The sequence below is a fragment of the Nuphar pumila genome, chromosome 11 (genome assembly GCF_984573655.1).
Source record: "Nuphar pumila chromosome 11, dmNupPumi1.hap1.1, whole genome shotgun sequence".
NCBI classification, from domain to species: domain Eukaryota; kingdom Viridiplantae; phylum Streptophyta; class Magnoliopsida; order Nymphaeales; family Nymphaeaceae; genus Nuphar; species Nuphar pumila.
The window spans coordinates 102,227,030-102,246,617 of record NC_143259.1 but is presented as its reverse complement, the minus strand read 5'-3'; the positions used below and the strand labels follow the sequence as shown (position 1 = coordinate 102,246,617).

General features: G+C 36.5%; 1 protein-coding gene across 3 annotated transcripts in view; it reads right to left on the bottom strand.

Moving 5' to 3' along the window:
• LOC149822635 (primase-helicase Twinkle, chloroplastic/mitochondrial-like) overlaps positions 1-19,588 on the bottom strand; it is a 106,220-nt gene that overhangs the window by 67,879 nt on the left and 18,753 nt on the right. For all 3 annotated transcript variants that reach the window (XM_089979934.1, XM_089979935.1, XM_089979936.1), the window contains exons 3-5: positions 12,883-12,938; positions 12,717-12,774; positions 12,477-12,578 (exon numbers count right to left, since the gene is read on the bottom strand). In XM_089979934.1, the coding sequence (XP_089836060.1) occupies positions 12,477-12,578; positions 12,717-12,774; positions 12,883-12,938 (216 nt within the window). The remainder of the gene's footprint in view (positions 1-12,476; positions 12,579-12,716; positions 12,775-12,882; positions 12,939-19,588) is intronic.

Sequence of the window (19,588 nt, the reverse complement as noted above, 5' to 3'; positions counted from 1 at the left end):
TGAAAAATTAGTGTCCAATGGATTTCATCCAGAGTCTGTTCCACCTTCGTTGAAGAATAAGATGTGTTCCAGTTGTCAGGTTTACAAAAGTCATGTACTTCCTTTTCATCAAATAAATAAAAGAGCCTTCATGCCTTTTGAGATAATATGTTTTGATGTTTGGGGCCCAGACCCCAATCCTTCTTCTTCTGGAAGTAAATATTATGTATCTTTTATTGACAACTTTTCTCTCTTTACCTGGATATTCTTTATGAAACACAAATCAAAGGTTTCCCTTATCTTTCGTCATTTTCATGCCTGCGTTAATACCCAATTCTCTCAAAATATTCAAATTCTCCAATGTGATGGGGGTGGTGAGTATTCCTCCAAAGAATTTTTAGATTTTCTTCAAGATAATGGGATACATCGTAGAGTTTCTTGCCCATACACTCCACAGCAAAATGGAGTTGATGAACGTAAACATAGACATATTGTGGAGAGTGCAAGGAGCATGATGCATGGCTCTAACGTGTCCATTAGTCTTTGAACAGAAGCTTTTCATACTGCCACTCATGTGATAAATCGTCTTCATATGCCTATTCTTGAGAACCAGTCTCCTTATTATGTTCTCTTTGGAGTACATTATGAGTTACGAGTTTTTGGCTTCATGTGTTATGTACATGTTGATAAATCTGTGAGAACCAAATTTCAGGACAAAGCTTCTATATGTCAATTTGTAGGTTATGCAGATGAACACAAGGGATACAGGTGCTATGACCCTGCCAACAAGAAGATCAGAATCTCCAAAAATGTTATTTTTGATGAAAATAGTTTTATGAAAAATAAAGCAGATCATGATTATGAACATATTGACGCATCTGTCAATTGGTATGATCCATGGCTAAGTACTGAACTCATCTCACATGCTGCAGAACATACTACTTTGGCTCCTAGAAGCATAAACGATGAGATAGTTTCAGATGAGACATCAGAAACAGAATGTCAGAGATATAGAGGAAATGTCTATACCAGAAGGCCCAGAGAACAAACTGATGTACCTACTGAAGAACAGGTAGCATTGTCTAGTAACAGAGAGGGACCAAGAAGATCAGGCAGGATAAGGCACCCTATTGAGAAATGGGTGAGTTATGATAACTTCTCTATGGATTTTCAGATTTTTCTATCCAAGATTGAAAAACACGAGGAACTACTTGGATTTCGTCAAGCTATTCAATCCAACAAATGGATTGAAGCAATGAATGAAGAAATTGAGGCACTTCATGAGTGTCAAACATGGGAGATAGTTGGTCGTCCCCCAGATAAAAATGTTGTTAGTTCAAAATGGGTATATAAGATTAAATATAAACCTGATGGTAGCATTGAACGATACAAGGCACGTCTTGTTGCCAAAGGTTTCACTCAAGAATAGGGTCAAGATTATGATGAGACATTTAGCCTAGTAGTGAAAATGGGAACCATTCGTATTATTCTTGGCCTGGCCATTGAACATTGGTGGACTCTTAGTCAGCTTGATGTTAAAAATGCATTCCTTCGCGGGAATTTAAAGGAAGAGGTCTACATGGAGCAACCTCAAGGCTATGCAGAGGGAGACCCAAAAGAATATGTATACAAATTGAGCAGAGCTTTGTATGGCTTAAAGCAAGCCTCCAGGTCGTGGCCTAATGATGCTCCAGTTAGAAGGATGGAGAAATGGGAAAATATATTAGTTAAAAGAGGTCGGGGTAGGCCTAGGAAGACATGGATGGAGATGATAGGAAAGGATATGAATGCTTTGAACCTCACCGAGGACATGGCATTGGATAGAAATGATTGGAGGAGAAGGATTCATGTGGAAGACCCAGAATGATTTTCTTTTTTGGTTCACATCGCCGACCCCAATTGTTTTGGGATGAAGGCGTAGTTGTTGTTGTTGATTGTTTCTGAAAATTTTAATGTATTTCAGATTTGTTGGAAATCTCGTGCTTATTGATCTGCCATGTTTTCACATGTCGACAGATCTAGACAGATCTATCGAGAGCACAGGTTGACAGATTTGCCGAGTAGCATAACTATGCAGATCTGGTCTAGACCTGCCGAATTTGTGCATGCAGATTTGATCAGATCTACCAAGTTACATATGTGCAGATCTGACCAGATCTATGAAGTTTTGGGCACACCAATTTCAGAGCAGATTTGTCGAGTTTCACATGTGTGCAAATCTAATTAGATTTTCCAAGTTTCATGCAAACCTGATCAGATTTGTCGAGTTTCATGGTATGTAAATCTGATCAAATTTGCTGAGTTTTATGAGTATGTAAATCTGATCAGATTTGTCGAGATTCATGAGTATGTAAATCTAATCAGATTTGCCAAGTACAGGTTCACATTCATTTTGGCTGTAAGCTTATATATTTGATTACATGTTTCATGGTGATTTAGACTTGTCCAACTGCATGCTCATGCATTCGAATATGATATTTCAATTCATGTTAATCAAATTATATGTTCATAGAATTATAGGATACAGTTATATTGTTTTTGTACTCATATACGAGTGCAACCAGCATGTTGTACACATGGTTCCTTATGGTTTGACCGACCCATGTATATGATTATGATCATGTACATAGATCAGCCAGTACGCTGGAAATATGTATCTTTCAGCATTGGTCGACCCATGTATACGTATTTGATCATGTATAAGGAAAGTACTAGTTGTTGGATCGTTAAGAAACTTCTGGATAGTCGATTTAGTACATGAATTTGATTATGTACACATTTTGAGATTGATGTATTCCTTCTTTCTGAAGTGATACATAAATATGAGTTTGAATTGATATGCAGGTGTGCATATCATACGCATGAATCTGAAATTTATTTGATTGCACAAATATGATCATATGCATGTTTGGTTGTTTATGCACGAAATTGATCATAATAATGTGTTCTGCAAGCATCTATTCACATGCGTATGTGTTTAGCTTAATGTGCATTCATTTTATGTGTTTAAATGTGCATTGTGAACATGTTTTGAAACAATGAGTGTATTGCACGTTCACTGAAAGTTTGCAAAGGTGCATAAATCACTTTCGAAATATGTTGGTGGTCAGATGAAAACCACTACGGGTTGTATAGGCTAGGAGCATGTGTTGCTCCACTTGATTTTATTTATGCATTATAAAATTTATTTCTGAAAATTTAATGGTTTTCCAAAATTAATTGCATTTTAAATTGTGCGGGCTAGAGCCCAAATTTGGTTTTTGCATGTTGATTTGCAAAACGGTTCTTGTTTAAAGAAATTATTTAAAAGATAAAAAAGACCCAACAGTGTAATTAATCTCTTTCTTGATGTCCCTTACACAGTGTGGGAATCTTAGATGGCGGTCATGGGGGACCATGAGGATACTAAAACTTCGTCTGTGATTATGCCCTTGAACTTGATACGGTGGTTCACCTCTCAGCCACAGTTTTAGAAAGATTTTAGCTACTTTGCCTAGGAGTGGTATTGTTGACTCAGTTGTAGTTTTGGTATACCAAAAAAGTGGTGTCAATGGTTGAGGATTTTCATTGATGTCTCGGCATTATGTGAAGATTCCTAATGTTCCGATGAAAGTGAGGATTCTAAATATCGATCGAAGAACAAGTGTGGAATCGAGTAATAAAATACAAATTATGTGTTAAGCTACAATTGGGAACCTAACTTGGACTTCGAAAATTTGTGCCCGTTTTGAGTATCCACGAGTTTAAAGAAAAGTGAAAACTAAATTTGCGTGCATTTAATAGAGATATGCATGCAAAAGCAACTCTGATAAATAACTTAATAAGTTGTTCATGCATCTTTACTGTTCGGCATTAGTTCATGCATTGTGCATATTTGACTTTGCATAATATTTGATTATGCATGATATTGTTTAAATGCTTTAATGGTAAGTTGATTGTGGTAAGTTGTTAATTGTGATATTCCTCTGAAATTTATGCATGAAATTGGTTTATGTTATTTCTTTACTATTTGGATTTTTAGAGGAATTTGTACAAAAGACTTTAGTTCTTACCTGTTTTCTTAAAACTATTTTTCAGGCTCGGATGCTCAGTGATGTCCTGACTAGCTGGCTGGAGACTGCGAGCCTTGTAACTGGTTTTGGGTTTCTGACAGAGTAGCTCTACTAAGATAGACGATTTTTTTTTGTCCAGACTATTTGACATTTTATTCAATTAATAAAGTTGAATTATTTCTTCATTTGGTTCAATGGACGGTTTGGCTTGTGGATTTGTATATTAAATCTATGAGGGCCCGGATCCATCGGTGAGTTTCTATAATTGTTTAAAAAAACACTATTTTTACGAGGGTCAGTTGGGGTCGTTACACAAGGCATAGAATTTATTTGGCCTAGCATAATAGAGCTAGTATCAAAAGCAAGGCTTGTTGAAGATCTATGTCACATGGGTACGGGTCCGGAGGGTAAGACACGGTAATTTCAAAAATTGAGGGTACAGGAACACTGTTGTGTATATATATATATATATATATATTAAGAAAGAGAGGGTTTGGATATGGATCTATATTAAGATCCATATCCAAACTTACCATATAAAAGGGGAAGGGCATAGCCTTTAGCCCTTTTCTATCTCTCTCGCTCTCTCTTGCCCTTTCATTTCAGCGAGAAGAAGAAAAAAAGGAAGAGGAGCGGAGGTAGGTTCTCTCTCTCTCTCTTTTGCTCTCTCTGGGTTTCTCACACTCTCACCCTCGTTCTCTTTCTCTCTTTCTCATTTTTGCTATTTCTCTCTCAGGGTTTCTCACACACTCTCCCTCTCGGTCTCTCTTTGATTCTCACTCTCTCTCTCTAGTTTCCACTCTCTCTCTCCCTCTTTGCCGAGGGTTGGAAGGAGAGGGTTTCTAGTCTTGCTCATCTTTCTTTTCTTTTTTTCTTCTTCTTCCTTCTAATTTTTCTTCCTCCTCCTCTTCCTTTTCTTCTTCTTCTTCCTCAACCTCTTGCTCTTCCTTTTTCTTCTTCTTCTTCTTCCTCCTCCTTGTCTTTTGATCAAGAAACAAAAAAAAAAGTTTGGTTGGGTTAGGTTTGAACCCGACCCGACTCGGACCAGCACGTACCCGTGCTGCGTTCGATACGGGCATTTGTGTTGAGCCGTGTCAACACGGGTATGGCTGCCAATATGTCGTGTCTATGTGACAGAGCTGAAGATGAAAAAAGATTGGATTCCCCTAAGGAAGCAAATGCAAAACTAAGAACATTGAATGGGGAAGCATTGGAAGTTCCTACTTTGTATAAACAATTGGTTGGAAGCTTGATTTACTTAACCATCACCATACCTGATATTTCATGTGTTATGCATGTTGTTAGTCAGTTTATGAGTGCACCAAGTTCAGTACATCTAGCTGCAGTACTATGGATAATTAGGTATGCTGGAGATTCAATGCATTATGAAATGTTCTTCTCTTCTATTTTATGTGATCTTTAGAGCATATTGTGATGCTGATTTTGGAGGATCCACCAGAGATAAATTATCTACATTGGGATTTTGTGTGTTTCTTGAAAGTTCACTAATTTCATGGACGAGCAAGAAACAACAGAGTAGCATTGTCTAGTATAGAGGCCGAATATAGAGCCATGGCACAGGTGACAGCAAAACTTAAATGGATCATGTGGTTTTATTAAAGGATCTTGGTGTAGACATTCATGAGAAGACTCCTCTCTATTGTGACAACATGATTGTCATTCAATTTGCAAAAAATCCTAAATTTCATGTGAGGATAAAGCACATAGAAATTGTTGTCATTTCACCAAATGTGCCCATGAAGATGGAATAATATCTCTTTCGCATGTGGGAACTAAAGAGCAAGTTGTTGATGTGTTTACCAAGAGTCTTTCACCTTCTCATTTTAAGACATTTCTTTCCAAACTTGGAATGATTCCGTTGTAATGAAATGAGAGCACTCTCACAGTCCATGACCTAATAGGGTTCAAGCAAGAAACAAGACAATGCCCTTGACACAAAACCTAACCCCAAAAAAAAGAGAAAAAAAGACAACAAAAATTTTAAAAAAATTTACTACAATATGTGAGAAGACCAAAATACCCCTATAGGGTATTACCTATTACATTTACATAAACAACTATATATATAATATACATACATTATATATATATATATATATATTATACATATATATCATAGAACAACATATATAAGTATATATATACATGTACAAAGTATCTTAACATCCATTAGCATCATCTCAAGTTTGAGGGGGAGTGTTAGAATCTATGTCACACGGACTCGGCTAAGGAGGCGCCGCACCCGAGTCGACACGCCCCGACACGGGTGCGGACACGGGTGCGGCTTCGGACTCGGTCAACGCCGAGTCGGACACGGTCAACGAGTCGAGGCCGAGTCTGTCCACTTTTTGGACTCGGTCAACTTTGACCGAGTCTATTTTTGTCCATTTTTTAGGACAAAAAATGTATAAAAACTAAAAAAATTATCTTTTATATATTTTTTTAAAAATATATATACTTTTAAAACCCAGACTGTGTTGAGCACAGTCTTCACCAGACTGTGCTCTGCATAGTCTTTACCAAGACTGTCTTTACCAGACTGTGCTGAGCATAGTCTTTACCAAAGACTGTGCTCTGCATAGTCGTAAAGACTGTCTTTACACAGACTGTGTTGAGCACAATCTTTACCAAGACTGTGCTCTGCACACTTGCACAGCCTTTACCAAGACTGTGCTCAGTACAGTCTTTACCAGACTGTGCTCAGTACAGTCTTGGTCTTAGATATATTTTTTTTAAATATATATATATATATATAGATATATTTTTTTAAATATATATATATATAGATATATTTTTTTAAATATATATATATAGATATATTTTTTTAAATATATATACATATACCCGTGTCCCCATGTCCAAATTTTTTGAAATTGAGCCGCACCCGTGTCCCCATGTCCAAATTTTTTGAAATTGAGCCGCACCCGTGTCGCACCTGCACCCGCACCCATGTGACATAGGTTAGAATCTATGTCACAGGGATTCGGCCAGACAGGTGTCGCACCCGCATCGACACGATGCGGGTGCGCGTGCGGGTACGGCACTGGGTGCGGTCAACCCGACCCTGGGTGCGTTGACCGCACCCAGGGTCATTTTGATCCAATTTTTTGATTTTTTTTTTAAAGTTTGCCCTGTGAAATGGGCTGCGGAATTTAAAAAAAGAATTTGTTGATAGTTGACCGCGCAACGGGACCCGCCCCTTGCTGGATTTTGATTTTGATTTTGGCCTTGATAGCTTCGGTCTCTTTAGAGTTGCCTATTCCCTGACGAGGACTTCCAGATTCTTCACCTCTCCCCACCCCTTGCTGGATCCTTGCAGGTAGTGATGAGAGAATGAAAGGACGGAACAGTCGATGCCTGCTTGTTGTTGTTGCTCTTGTTTTATAAAGGGGGCACTTGTGTCCACAACATCTGACGAGCTTTGTTGGCATCCCATGCTATTCCTGCCTCCAAACAATGAAGGAAAACATACTGTTAACTTGGAAATGATGATCCATCTTCCTCAAAAATTAAAACCAAAATTCAAGAGCCTTTTGAAGTCTTTATTCTTCAACCATCCAGATCTTTCTTCGTCAAGGATTTTCTCTCTCCATAATAAATGATAATGGTGGTGGTAGCCTTGGTGGCTATTAGTATTCACTTTTCTCCTGACGAGATGGGTGCTCTAGCCGTAGCCTGGTGTAGACCTCTCTTTTCCACATGTCAAATCCAATAAATTTCTTTTAGTTGTCATCCAGAGTCCAGACTGGAGATATGTGTGCAACTGTATATAAAATGAAATTTGAAGAACCCTAGGCAGTGGCGTGGCAGTGGCGATGGAGCCGTAGGCCTCGTGAAGACTCTCTCTCCAACAAACCACATCAAACCTTTCGCTTATAATTTTTTCGTGAAGACCAGGGAGTTTCAGACATGATTGAATCATGACAGTCAGCAGAACACAGCAGGCTGGGTCGATCAGATTGCCAATCCTTTCGGTTCATCAATTTTGTCCCGTTGCGCCAAAGTACACAACAAGCAGAATGTGGGTAACAAGTCTTCAAACAAACACACCAGCAATATATATATATATATATATATATATATATATATATTTTATTTTTATTTTTTTGCCGCACCCGGGTTTTTTGGAAGTGTTGCATCCCCGCACCCGCACCCATGTGACATAGGTTAGAATGTAATATAGTTTTCATGTTGTCATGTGTTACCCCACATAAGTGTATATAGTTTAATTTATAGGGGTATTTTTATACTACTATCTTAAGTAGTGAGGTCAACAAAATTTGTCTTGTAGTGTAACAAAGTAGTTGTTCCTTTTTAGAGGATTGTATTCTGTCATTCTTGAATGGATTGCGATATTCATCTTCTTCATCTCTTTTGAGTTCCTCTTGAGTTTTCTTTCATGATTCTTGATAAAGAGAAAAGAGAGAGATTTAGCTTTGATTTAGAGCAAAACAAGTTTATTAGATTTGATTTAATATCTCATTTATGGTCAGATCCGGTTTTAGATCTGCAACTTAGATATGGTGCAAAAAGAGAAAACAACAGATAGAGAGGAAAAGAAGCATAAGAGATAAGGATTAAAAGAAAAGTTTAGGAGCAAACGTGTCTTGATACCAAGATAATATTTAAGAGAAGGTAGAAGATAATATCTAGAATCCAAAACCTGCCGCTATATTGTGATGAGGCTGGACCATGGTTGCCAGCCGAGGAAGCGGGAGCGGAAAGTGAGGCACTTTCAAAATTTTAGGAAGCAAGAAGCGTGGGACGAATTAAAATCGAATCAAGAATCGTCTCGGAAGTGACTTAAGAAGCGACCTAGGAAGCGAACCGAAAGAGACCTGGGAAGTGGGGAGGAAGCGAGGGGAAGCGAAAAAAGAGAAAAAAAATAAAAATAAAAATACAAAAAAATGAAAAAGGGGGGAAAGTGCGGGGGAAGTGAGGGGGAAGTGCGTTTCCTATAAATGAGAAGTGTGTTTCTTATAAAAGGGAAACGCGCTTCCCAAAAAAATTTGGCGCTTCCCAGCGCATTTCGGAAGCGCGAAACGTCGCGCTTCTGAAATGCGCTTCGGGGAAGAGCGCTTCCCCACTAAGCTAGGCGCTTCCGGTAACTTTGGGCTGGACGCCCCTTCATTGATGTATTTATAATGAATATCATGGCCAAATTACAAGAGTACCCTCTTGGAGGGGTTACATAACTAATGCAAGAAAAGGACCCTTGAACAATAGGGAAAAACAGTTTTCTTGTAACACACATCTAGACATGGGTTCAAGTGTGGACTTATACTAGATTTGGATCGAGATCCAGATCCAATTCGTGTTCCATCAAAACCATCACCAATGTCAACTTCAATTCTATGTGCAGGTAAAAACTTGATGGGAACTGCAATCTTGACATGAAAGTAATGCACATGCTCAATGTTTCTAATATATTAATTTGCCTTTGTGTAATACGGATTCTTCTAAAAGGTCAATGCACCCATGTCACATTTTAAAAGGTCAACGCACCTGTGTCGCACAGCTGCGACACTTGGACATGGCTTCTGCAATGTCAGGTGTGGTCAACCGCACCAGGGTTCATTCCGTCCAAAACTTGTCTCAGTTAACCCTGACCAAGTCCAGTTTTATATATAGTATATACTTAAATATGTATTTGCAATTTTGCACGCACAAACACAATATATGTATAGATAGAGTAATACATAAGTTCCAGACCATTTATCTTCTAGTCCGTCCCCTACTTTAAAAAGCATGTTTTCATGTATTTTTTACTTAATTTATACCTGTAGATGTGGTCTCTATGCTTTATTTAGTAGAAAGCATGCATTAGTTTAAACATTTTTCATGTTTAGATGTGTTTTTAGCTTAACAAAAAGATCAACAGATCATATTACACCAAGAACTTGATTAACTAAAAATTGAGAATTCTTGTTAAATTGAAAGGATCTAAATCATGGTTCTTATTGAATAATGATAAACACATGCAAGTAGATTTTTTAAAGGGGCCTGTGATGGTCTGAGACATAAATGGTCTGGAACCTACACATTACTCGTGTGTGTGTGTGTATATATATTAGAACCCACCTACTTAATTTTTTTTTTAAATGTTGTGTTGCACCCTTTGCACCCACATCCACAACCGCACCCGCACTTATGTGACATAGATCGGCCTCCAAGTATATAGAATCAATATAGTTTGTCACTCACTCAAAAGAAATATTTTGTCCAAATCACAGTTAGGATAGCCAATAATTTAATTTGTATTGGAGCCAATCAGTTTAAATCCAGCTTCTATTCTATGTTTGACTTCCATTGACTCACTAAACGGGTTCCACCAACAATCTATACTGGTTCCAAACTCATGAAAGCAGGCATGCCTTCTTCACGATCAAGCCCAATAATGAAAAAAACCTGATTGCAACAAATCTGAAATTAGGAAATATCAGACCAGATTTTTCTCAGGCTTTTGAAGATGAAAGAAAACTCCACACTTTGACGATCTTCCCCTCCCATGAATCCTGCCAACAAGGTCCATGCAAAGAGCCTAAGCATTTCCTTATATCTGCCTCAAGGAACAAACAATCTTTTTGTGGTTTTCCCCTCTCAAGAATCCTACCATCCAAACAAAGGGCCTAAGTATTTCCTTGTATCTATCTTGAGAAATAAACATTTTTTTTCTCCAACTGTAACCCTTGAAAACAGATTATGTTTTCATTTTTTAGTCTGTTTTGGTTCTCTGACAATATCCGCTGTGAACAATCATTTGATAAAGAAACGTCAGCCTGCAGATACAAAAGGTCCATGTTCTCCCCAGTCCCCACCCAGATTCACCATGATCCAATAGGATTGTTGCATAGGCCAGTGAACACCTTCCTTCTCGCCTTCATCCATAATTAGCTTTTCCTAAATAGGTTCTATCTAGGAAGGTTTATAACCGAATGGAAGAAGTTTATCATACCTATGTTGACAAAATAATCAAAACAACCAATCTCGTTCCTATAAAACTGTAGCTTAGACTTTTAGATTTATAATGTATAACCCTCTTCAGGTGTTTTTTCATTTTGAGGCAATAAAAAATTTGATGCATTGACAATAACATAAGAAACAAAGAAAGAGTTCAAAGGAGGAAAGAGAGAAGGTGATATGTGGTAAACAAAGAGGGAAAAAGAACGAAATCAAAAGGATCCCACACAGGTAATCCCAATCCAGCCAACATCAACATCAGGCTAAGCAATAGAGGCCAGATCCTCAATGACCCTCTGAATTTGATTTTATAGCACTCACAGAGAAAATAACCTTCTTGACATGTGTTCTTTCCAGCCACATGTACCACCAGGCTGACTGAAGCCACCAGATCCCAATTCTGGCCCAACTCTTTCTCTTCATGCGATCTTGCTAGGTAAGAGAGATCCACAATCCTTAACAAGTCCAAGAATTTCTCTTCACTGACCACGCTAATCAGAAGAGCCAGTTTATGAAAGGGCAGCTGTAGAAAATATGATGAATGGGATCATAAACCACATGCATGTGTCCAGTTGTATGGCTTCAGAGGCTGACCTGAGAACACACTTTGCCCTAAATAAACGTGAGAGCAAAGCTCCAATCCCTTGGCAGAGGTCACAGGTCCCCATTGACCTAACAGGAAAACAGAATGGGCGTACATTTGCCCCTGATTAACAGGAATTAACAACACTTCTGAAAATTTGTTTGTAGGGTTAACCCTCCAGAAGACATCAATCATGTAGTTAAGGAGACATGCAGCTACTCAGCAGATTCATTAGGGTGGACTACTTGAAATTCTCCTATTACAATAAAAGCATGCTGACATGGTACACTCTGTACAACACACTCATAGTGAAGGCACCTTCACTTTCTTTTCAGTGTCTCTACCCTGAATAGTTAATCCACCAACTTTATATGATCATATCGAGAAAACCAGGAGGAGCAAATCTTTTCCAGAAGCCCGATCTTTCAACTCCCAGACTAATAGTGCTTTTGAAAGAACTCATTTGGCATGTTCCGATGAATGCTATCAATCACCACTAATAATAGAACCTTCAGTTTAGGACCTCATGAGTAAGGGATAGTATCAGGCTCAGCCTAATAATGCATCCAATTTGATTGCAGGAAGCTGGCTAAAGACATGGTACTATGCCAAAAACAGGAAAGGAAAGAAGCAATGAAAAAGAGAAGAACGAAGAGAACAGAAAAATAGGATGGTTATTTGTGGAATTCTTCCATTTGTTACTGGTAATACAAGAGCCTAATACAAAAGAGATACAGAAAATAAGCATATATAAAATATACATGAAATGGAAAAAGATATCCTTTGTCAACAACAATGCCCATATAAAATAAGGCTTCTCAAAGAATAGACAGCAGTTTCACTCTCTTTATTATAGAATGCATTGCCAATAGCAAACCAACCTCATCACCAGGTGATTCTAGACCAAGGCTCTCTTTTGTGAATACCCTATTCTGCTTTGCTTTGAGTGGCAGCTCACCATCATGGCTCAAGCTTGTAGAAGCCTGTAAATAAAAAACACAAGCATGGGAAACTACAAAAAAGATCAACTCACTACATGTGGTTGAATAAACAAATTCAGAAAGACAGGAAAACGGATGACATGACACTGTTTGAACTTTGAAATCTATAAATGTGCTTACTCGAACATGACCTCTCCAACCACATTTAGCTCTAAAGCATGACCAGGTTGCCAAAGATCTGTACAACAAGGAAAAACAAAAATTAGATGGTTGAGGACTAGTCTATAACATTAATGGACAAAAGAGAGAGAGAGAGAGAGAGAGAGAGGAAGAAAAAAAAACTGACCCATCTTCATGAATGAAAACAGAAAAACTCCTTTCACTTGATTGCCCACCTCGACACTATTAAGGCAAGAAAGCATGAGACACTAGCTGAAGATACACATACAGATTGACAGCTTACAATGTACCAGAAGGTCATCTAAATCAAACAATGATTTTAAACAGATGAAAGGAATAAATTATAAGTCAAAATGTAATATAAATAGTTATGATGCAACATATCTTAATTCTTGTAATCCAGTTTAAAACTATAACTGTAGTATGAAATTTTTAAAAATAAATAAATGATTCTTTAATACAATGAAAAGTGGAAAGCAATAGGATGCACATGTGCCACATATGATGATGGTAAGATACTAAACACAAACCTTAGAATCAAACAATGCATTAGAAGTGTTGATTCAAGAAAAAATAAATTGCAACTTATATGAAGAAAAACTATTTACGAAAAAGAGTTCTAGCATTAGATAACATCTTACATATAATCTGCTAAAGTTGTAACATACTTCATTTTGTTACACTAGCTCTTTTGTAAAAGTCAAACCAAGACCCTTTTTTGTCCAAGTATTGCAGGAGATGGCTATAAAGAGAAAAAAATATAAATAATATTTATATTATAATGTCAATAAATATGAAAAATTTTACACTTCAACCAACTGAGTGGACATACAATAGGTGAAAATCTCAAGTGTCGGAGTGTCTTCATAAAAGTTTAACACATTAAGTAGTAGTGTGTCAACATGCATGTAATGCAAACTGTTGAGTGTCTTGAATTTTGGGCATGTTCTGATCCATTACCCGATCTGAAATCTTTCGGTGATCGTACAATGGGAATTTTCAATGGGGTTGTGGTAGTATTCTGATCAATGATCGGATCTGAAATATTTTGATCGTACAATGGGGATTTTCGATGGGGTTTGTAGTGGGAGTGACGGGTTCGGACCATTAGTGTAATGACCCCAACTGACCCTCATAAAAATAGTGGAATTTTTAAAAACAATTATGGAAACTCACCCAAGGATCTAGGGCATCACAGATTTAATATACCAAACCATAAATCATATCATGCATTAAATCAACAAAAGAATAAATCAAACTTTATTAATTTAATCAAACTATCAAATAGTCTAAGATACAAAAGTCATCTATATCACTCGAGCCATCCTGTTAGAACCTAGAAACCAGTCACAACTCTCGTAGCCTCTAGCTAGCCAATCTGAGACATCACTGAGCATTCGAGCCTGTAAAACAGTTTTAAGAAAACGGAGAAGAACAGAAGTCCTCGTACGAATTCCTCTAAAAATTTAAACAGTAAAGAAAATAGCATGAACCAATTTATGCATAAATTTCTGAGGAATATCAGAATCAATAACTTACCACAATTACTTTATCATTCAAGCATTCAACCAAATATCATGCAGAAACAAACATCATGCAAAATCAAATAAGCATGAATGCATGAACTAATGTTGAACAGTAAAATATGCATGATTTAATGCACATGCATAAATAACTTATTAAGTTATTTATTAGACTTGTTTTTGCATGCATGTCCCTATTTAAATGCACACAAATTTAATTTTCACTTCTTTTTAAACCCCCAGATACTCAAAACGGGCATAAATTCTCAAAATTCAAGTTAGGTTTTCAGTTATAGCTTAACACACAATTTGTATTTTATTATTAGGTTTCACTTGTATTCCTCAACTGATATCAGGAATCAACATCATCCATCAGAACATTAAACATCAACATCTAATGCCGGGATATCAGGAAAATCAACATTCATTGACGCTACTTTCGTGGTATACCAATAACTACAACTGAGTCAACAACAACACCCCCAATCAAAGTGGTTGAAATCTCCCTAAAACTGTGGCCAGAAGGTGAACTACCATATCGAGTTTAGAGGCACAATCACACACAAAGTTTTAGTATCCTCACGGTCCCCCATGACTAGCATCCAAGATTCCAACACTATAGAAGGGACATCAAGAAAGAGATTAATTACATTATGTGGTATCTTTTACCATTTCAAATAAATTTTCAAGTTCTTTACATAATAGTCATTTTGCAAATCAACATGCAAAAACAACTTCGGGGCTCTAGCCCTCACAATTTAATAGTGTAATTAAATTTGAAAAACCAATAATTTCTAGAAATAAATTTTGCATGAATAAATAAAATCAACAACAGTTGGAACAACACATGCTCCTGACCTTTATGGCCTGCAGTAGTTCACATCTAACCACCAACACATCTCAAAAGTGATTTATGCAAACTTGCAAAATTTCGGTGAACATGTAACACACACACGGTTTCCAAACATATTCAAAATGCACATTTAAAATACACAAAATATGAATGCACATTAAGCCAAGCACATACGCATGCAAATAGATGCTAGAGGAACACACCATTCATGATCAATTTCATGCATAAACAACCAAACATGCATATGATCATAGTCATGCAAACATCAATTCATTTTCTGGTTAATGCGTATGATATCCATAATTGCAAATTGGTCAAATCAAGATCAGGTTTATGTATCATCTCAAAAAGAATACATATATCAATCTTTAACATGTACATGACCAATTTCATGTACTCAAATCAACTATGCAGAAATTTCACCTCTGTTGGTCCGATAATCAATCCAATAGCTCAGGTTGATCCATGTACATTATCAAAATCATGTACATGGTTCGGCAAAGCTGAAAAATACGTGTTAACAACATGTTGGCTGATCCATGTACATGATCGTAAACATGTATATGAGTCGACCAGAACTGAAACAACCCGTATTCAACATTCTAGTTGATCCATGTACATGATCATAATCATATACATGGGTCGGCCAGACCAAAACAATCATATATACAGCCTGATGGCTGGTCCATATACATGATCTTAATCATGTACATGGGTCGGCCAGACCTGTACCATACTAATCCATGTACATGGGTCAGCCATACCAAAAGAAGTCATGTGTACAACATGTACAGCATATTGGCTACACATATACATGAGATGCAGATGCATGAGCATGTGATTCGACTAAATCTGAATCAAGACAAAATAATTTGATGCTTAGACATGTAATTAGACAGATGTGAATCAAAATAATGAGCATGAACTCAACAAATCTGAACCAAAACAATATGTAAATGTACTCGACAAATCTGAATCAAAACTACATGTGATCAGCAGATCTGAATCAAAACTACATGTACATGCGCTCGACAGATCTAGATCAAAACTATATGAATATGTGCTCGGCAGATCTGAATCAAAACTACATGTACATGTACTCGGCAGATCTGAACCGAAAATATATTTTTAGATTCTTGTGTATGCAACTTGTTAAGTTTGAAACAGTAAAACATATTCAGATGCGTACATATCTAAAAAAAATAACAAACCTGAACATATATATATATATGCATGAGCAAAAAGAAATTTAACAAATCTGAACCATAATATAAATTCATATGCATGTTCGACACACCTAAATCATAAATAAAAATATTCATATGCACGATCTATAAATCTAAATCACAAAACATATTCAGATTTATAAGAATCAACAAGCCTGGAATACACACACACACACACACACACACACACACACACACACACACACACACACACACATATATATATATATATATATATATATATATATATATATATATATATATATATATATATATATATATATATATATATTCAGATTTGCATGAACATGAGAAAATCGACAAATCTGAAAACAACCATTACATAATCGGATGCATGAATATTAAATCGACAGGCCTGAAACTATATGCATATCTTTAGATGTAGGGCCAAGAAAATCAGCATATATGTATCGACATGCATATTATCAGATTTCGATGCACAAGGGAAAATCATCAATCATAAAAAAAACATTAAATATATATATATATATATAATCGACAATATATTTCTTTATATATATCGCTTTTAGATTTAGATTTTCCCCTCTAGACCTATGCCTAAATCAGATTATACCAATTCCTTCCCGTGAGAAATTAGAGAGGAACTCGTACCTTGAATCGAAGATCGTAAAAAGATAGAAAATAGATGGATGATTTGAAAAAAAAACTATTTTTCTTCTTTTCTTTCTTTCTTTCTTTCTTTCTTTCTTTCTTTCTTTTTTTTCTTCTCTAAGCCCTCACACAATTTTTCACGATTTCTCTCTCTCTCTCTCTCTCTCTAGAATATGAATTCTAGAGAGAGAGAGATCATAACCCCTTTTATATTATGTTTTGTTTTTTTTAAGTTGTTTCTAGATAGGGGTGATGTCCCCTCTAGAGCTCTCTTTAGAGAGTAGAGTTCTACCGAAGGTAGAACTCTACCTCTTCTAGATACCTTTCTTTTTATTATTTTATTTAATTATTTTATTTTAATTAATATTTTAAAGAATATTCCAGAGGGTGGCGCCCCCTCTGAAAGACTCTTTATGGGGGTAGAGTTCTGCCCCAGGTAGAACTCTACCTCATCCTATCTTTAATTTAAAAGTTTATTTTAAAGTTTTAAAATGGCTATGGATGGATTTCGGATCTAGATCCAAGATTCAAATCTACATGGATCTTACTTGGACGAGATCCTAGTCAATATAGATCCTAGACTGGGTCCAGATCTATATTAACTTAGATCAAGCGAAGCGGATCCAATCCAATCCAGAAAAAGTTTCAAAATAGAGGCTCCTCATTTTTTAAAAATGCATTTTTTGGGCCAACCGTAATCTGATTTCGGTTTAACTTGATTTTCGCTGGAATTTAAAGGTTAAAAATGAAAATTTTCTCAAATTATAACTAACTCAAATAGCTTATGGCAGAGGGCTCTGGGCCATGTAAAGACCCAACTGACGCCACCTATATGTTAATTATTTTCCCATGATTTTATCAATTTTAAATAAATATAAAATTTAAAAATTATATTTTTCAATTTTAAAAATCATGGAAAATACACGATATTACAATTAGTCTAAGATCGGAGCCCACCACAAATCATTTGGGGTGCCGGGCAGAGTTCCCACAGTATGGACCTGTCCAATTTCATAATTTTCCCTTTGTACTGACTAGGGTTTTATGTACTTTGTCATATATGTATAGTCGCCTCCTTTTGAGAGTTGGGCATGAGTTTCGAGTGTACTGAGGATTAGGGTTTTGAGAGCTTTGTATCTCACCTTTGTATTTTCTCACATCTTGCTAGTGAATTTTGCTCCTCGTTTCGCCTGTGGACATAGGCCTGAGTGTTGAACCACATAAATTTTGTGTCTTCTCTTGTTTTCGTTCTTCTCTCTATCTTGTAGTTTGCTTCGTATTTGGTTGTGGTTTGCATAACAAACTGGTTTCAGAGTTGTATTACACATTGGGGCATCCACAATGTCGATAATGAAGTATGATATTAAGAAGTTAGATAGTGTCATGAACTTCAATTTGTGGCAAGTGAGGATGCTTGTTATTCTGATTCTAACCGGTTTAAAGAAGGCGTTGTTTCGAAAGGCGAAAGAAGAGTCCCACCATGACCAATGATGATTGGAACTAGTTGGATGACAAAGCCCTAAGCGCTATTTAGCTTTGTTTAACGAATGATGTTCTCCAAGAGGTTCTTATGAAGAAGACGGTTGTTGTTCCTTGGGAGAAGTTAGCGGAGTTATATTTGATAAAATGCCTCGCAAATCATTTGGTCTTAAAGCAACGATTGTATATGATTTGCATGTTTAAAGGTATGGCCATTAAATCTCACATCAATAAATTTAGTTCTATTAACATGGAGTTGAAAAATATTGATGTTAAGATTGATGAGGAGGATCAAGCCCTTTTGTGATTGTGTTCTTTGCCTTTCTCATATAAGAAATTTAGAAGTACCGTGAGTTACAGAAGGGAATCCCTCACAATAGATGAGGTTAAGACCAAGCTTATGAACAAAGACAAAATTGATAAAGAGTTAACAGTTAATGAAAGTGAAGATCATTCAATGGGCTTGGTTGCTAGGGGAAGGACTAAAGAGAGAGAGCAAACATAAGTCATGATCCAAGTCAAAACATAAGAACTTGACCTCTAACTATTGCCACAAGGAGCACATCAAGTATGAATGTTTTAAGTTGAAAAACAAGCAGCAGAAAGATAATAGTAAAGTTCAGAAAAAGAATGACACCACTGCAGAAGCTAGTATTGCACAATCAGATGATGAGGTCAGTTTTCTCTTAGTGACTGAAGATAAAACAAGCAGCAGAAAGATAATAGTAAAGTTCAGAAAGAGAATGACACCACAGAAGAAGCTAGTATTGCACAATCAAATGATGAGGTCAGTTTTCTCTTAGTGACTGAAGATAAAAGTACATTAGATTTGATTTGGAGCCCAACTAAAGAAGCAATCGGATTTGGAACAAAAACTAATAGATGGCGGACCGAAGTTGTTCCTTCCTAAGGATCATTACCAGCAAATGGTTCAACCGCTACAATGGATGATGCTTGTGAGACTTGAAGGAGGTTCTAAACATAAGAGATTTAAATATTAAGTTTAAATATTAACTTGAAGTTGTTCCTTCATTTATGTGATCTATGGTAAGAAATTTAAATATTAAGTTTCCAATCTGCCATTTGTTCTTCATCAATGTCAAGAAGGAAGTAGATATGAAGCACATCATGGAAAAGAGTGTTAAGAAGGTTGTTGGA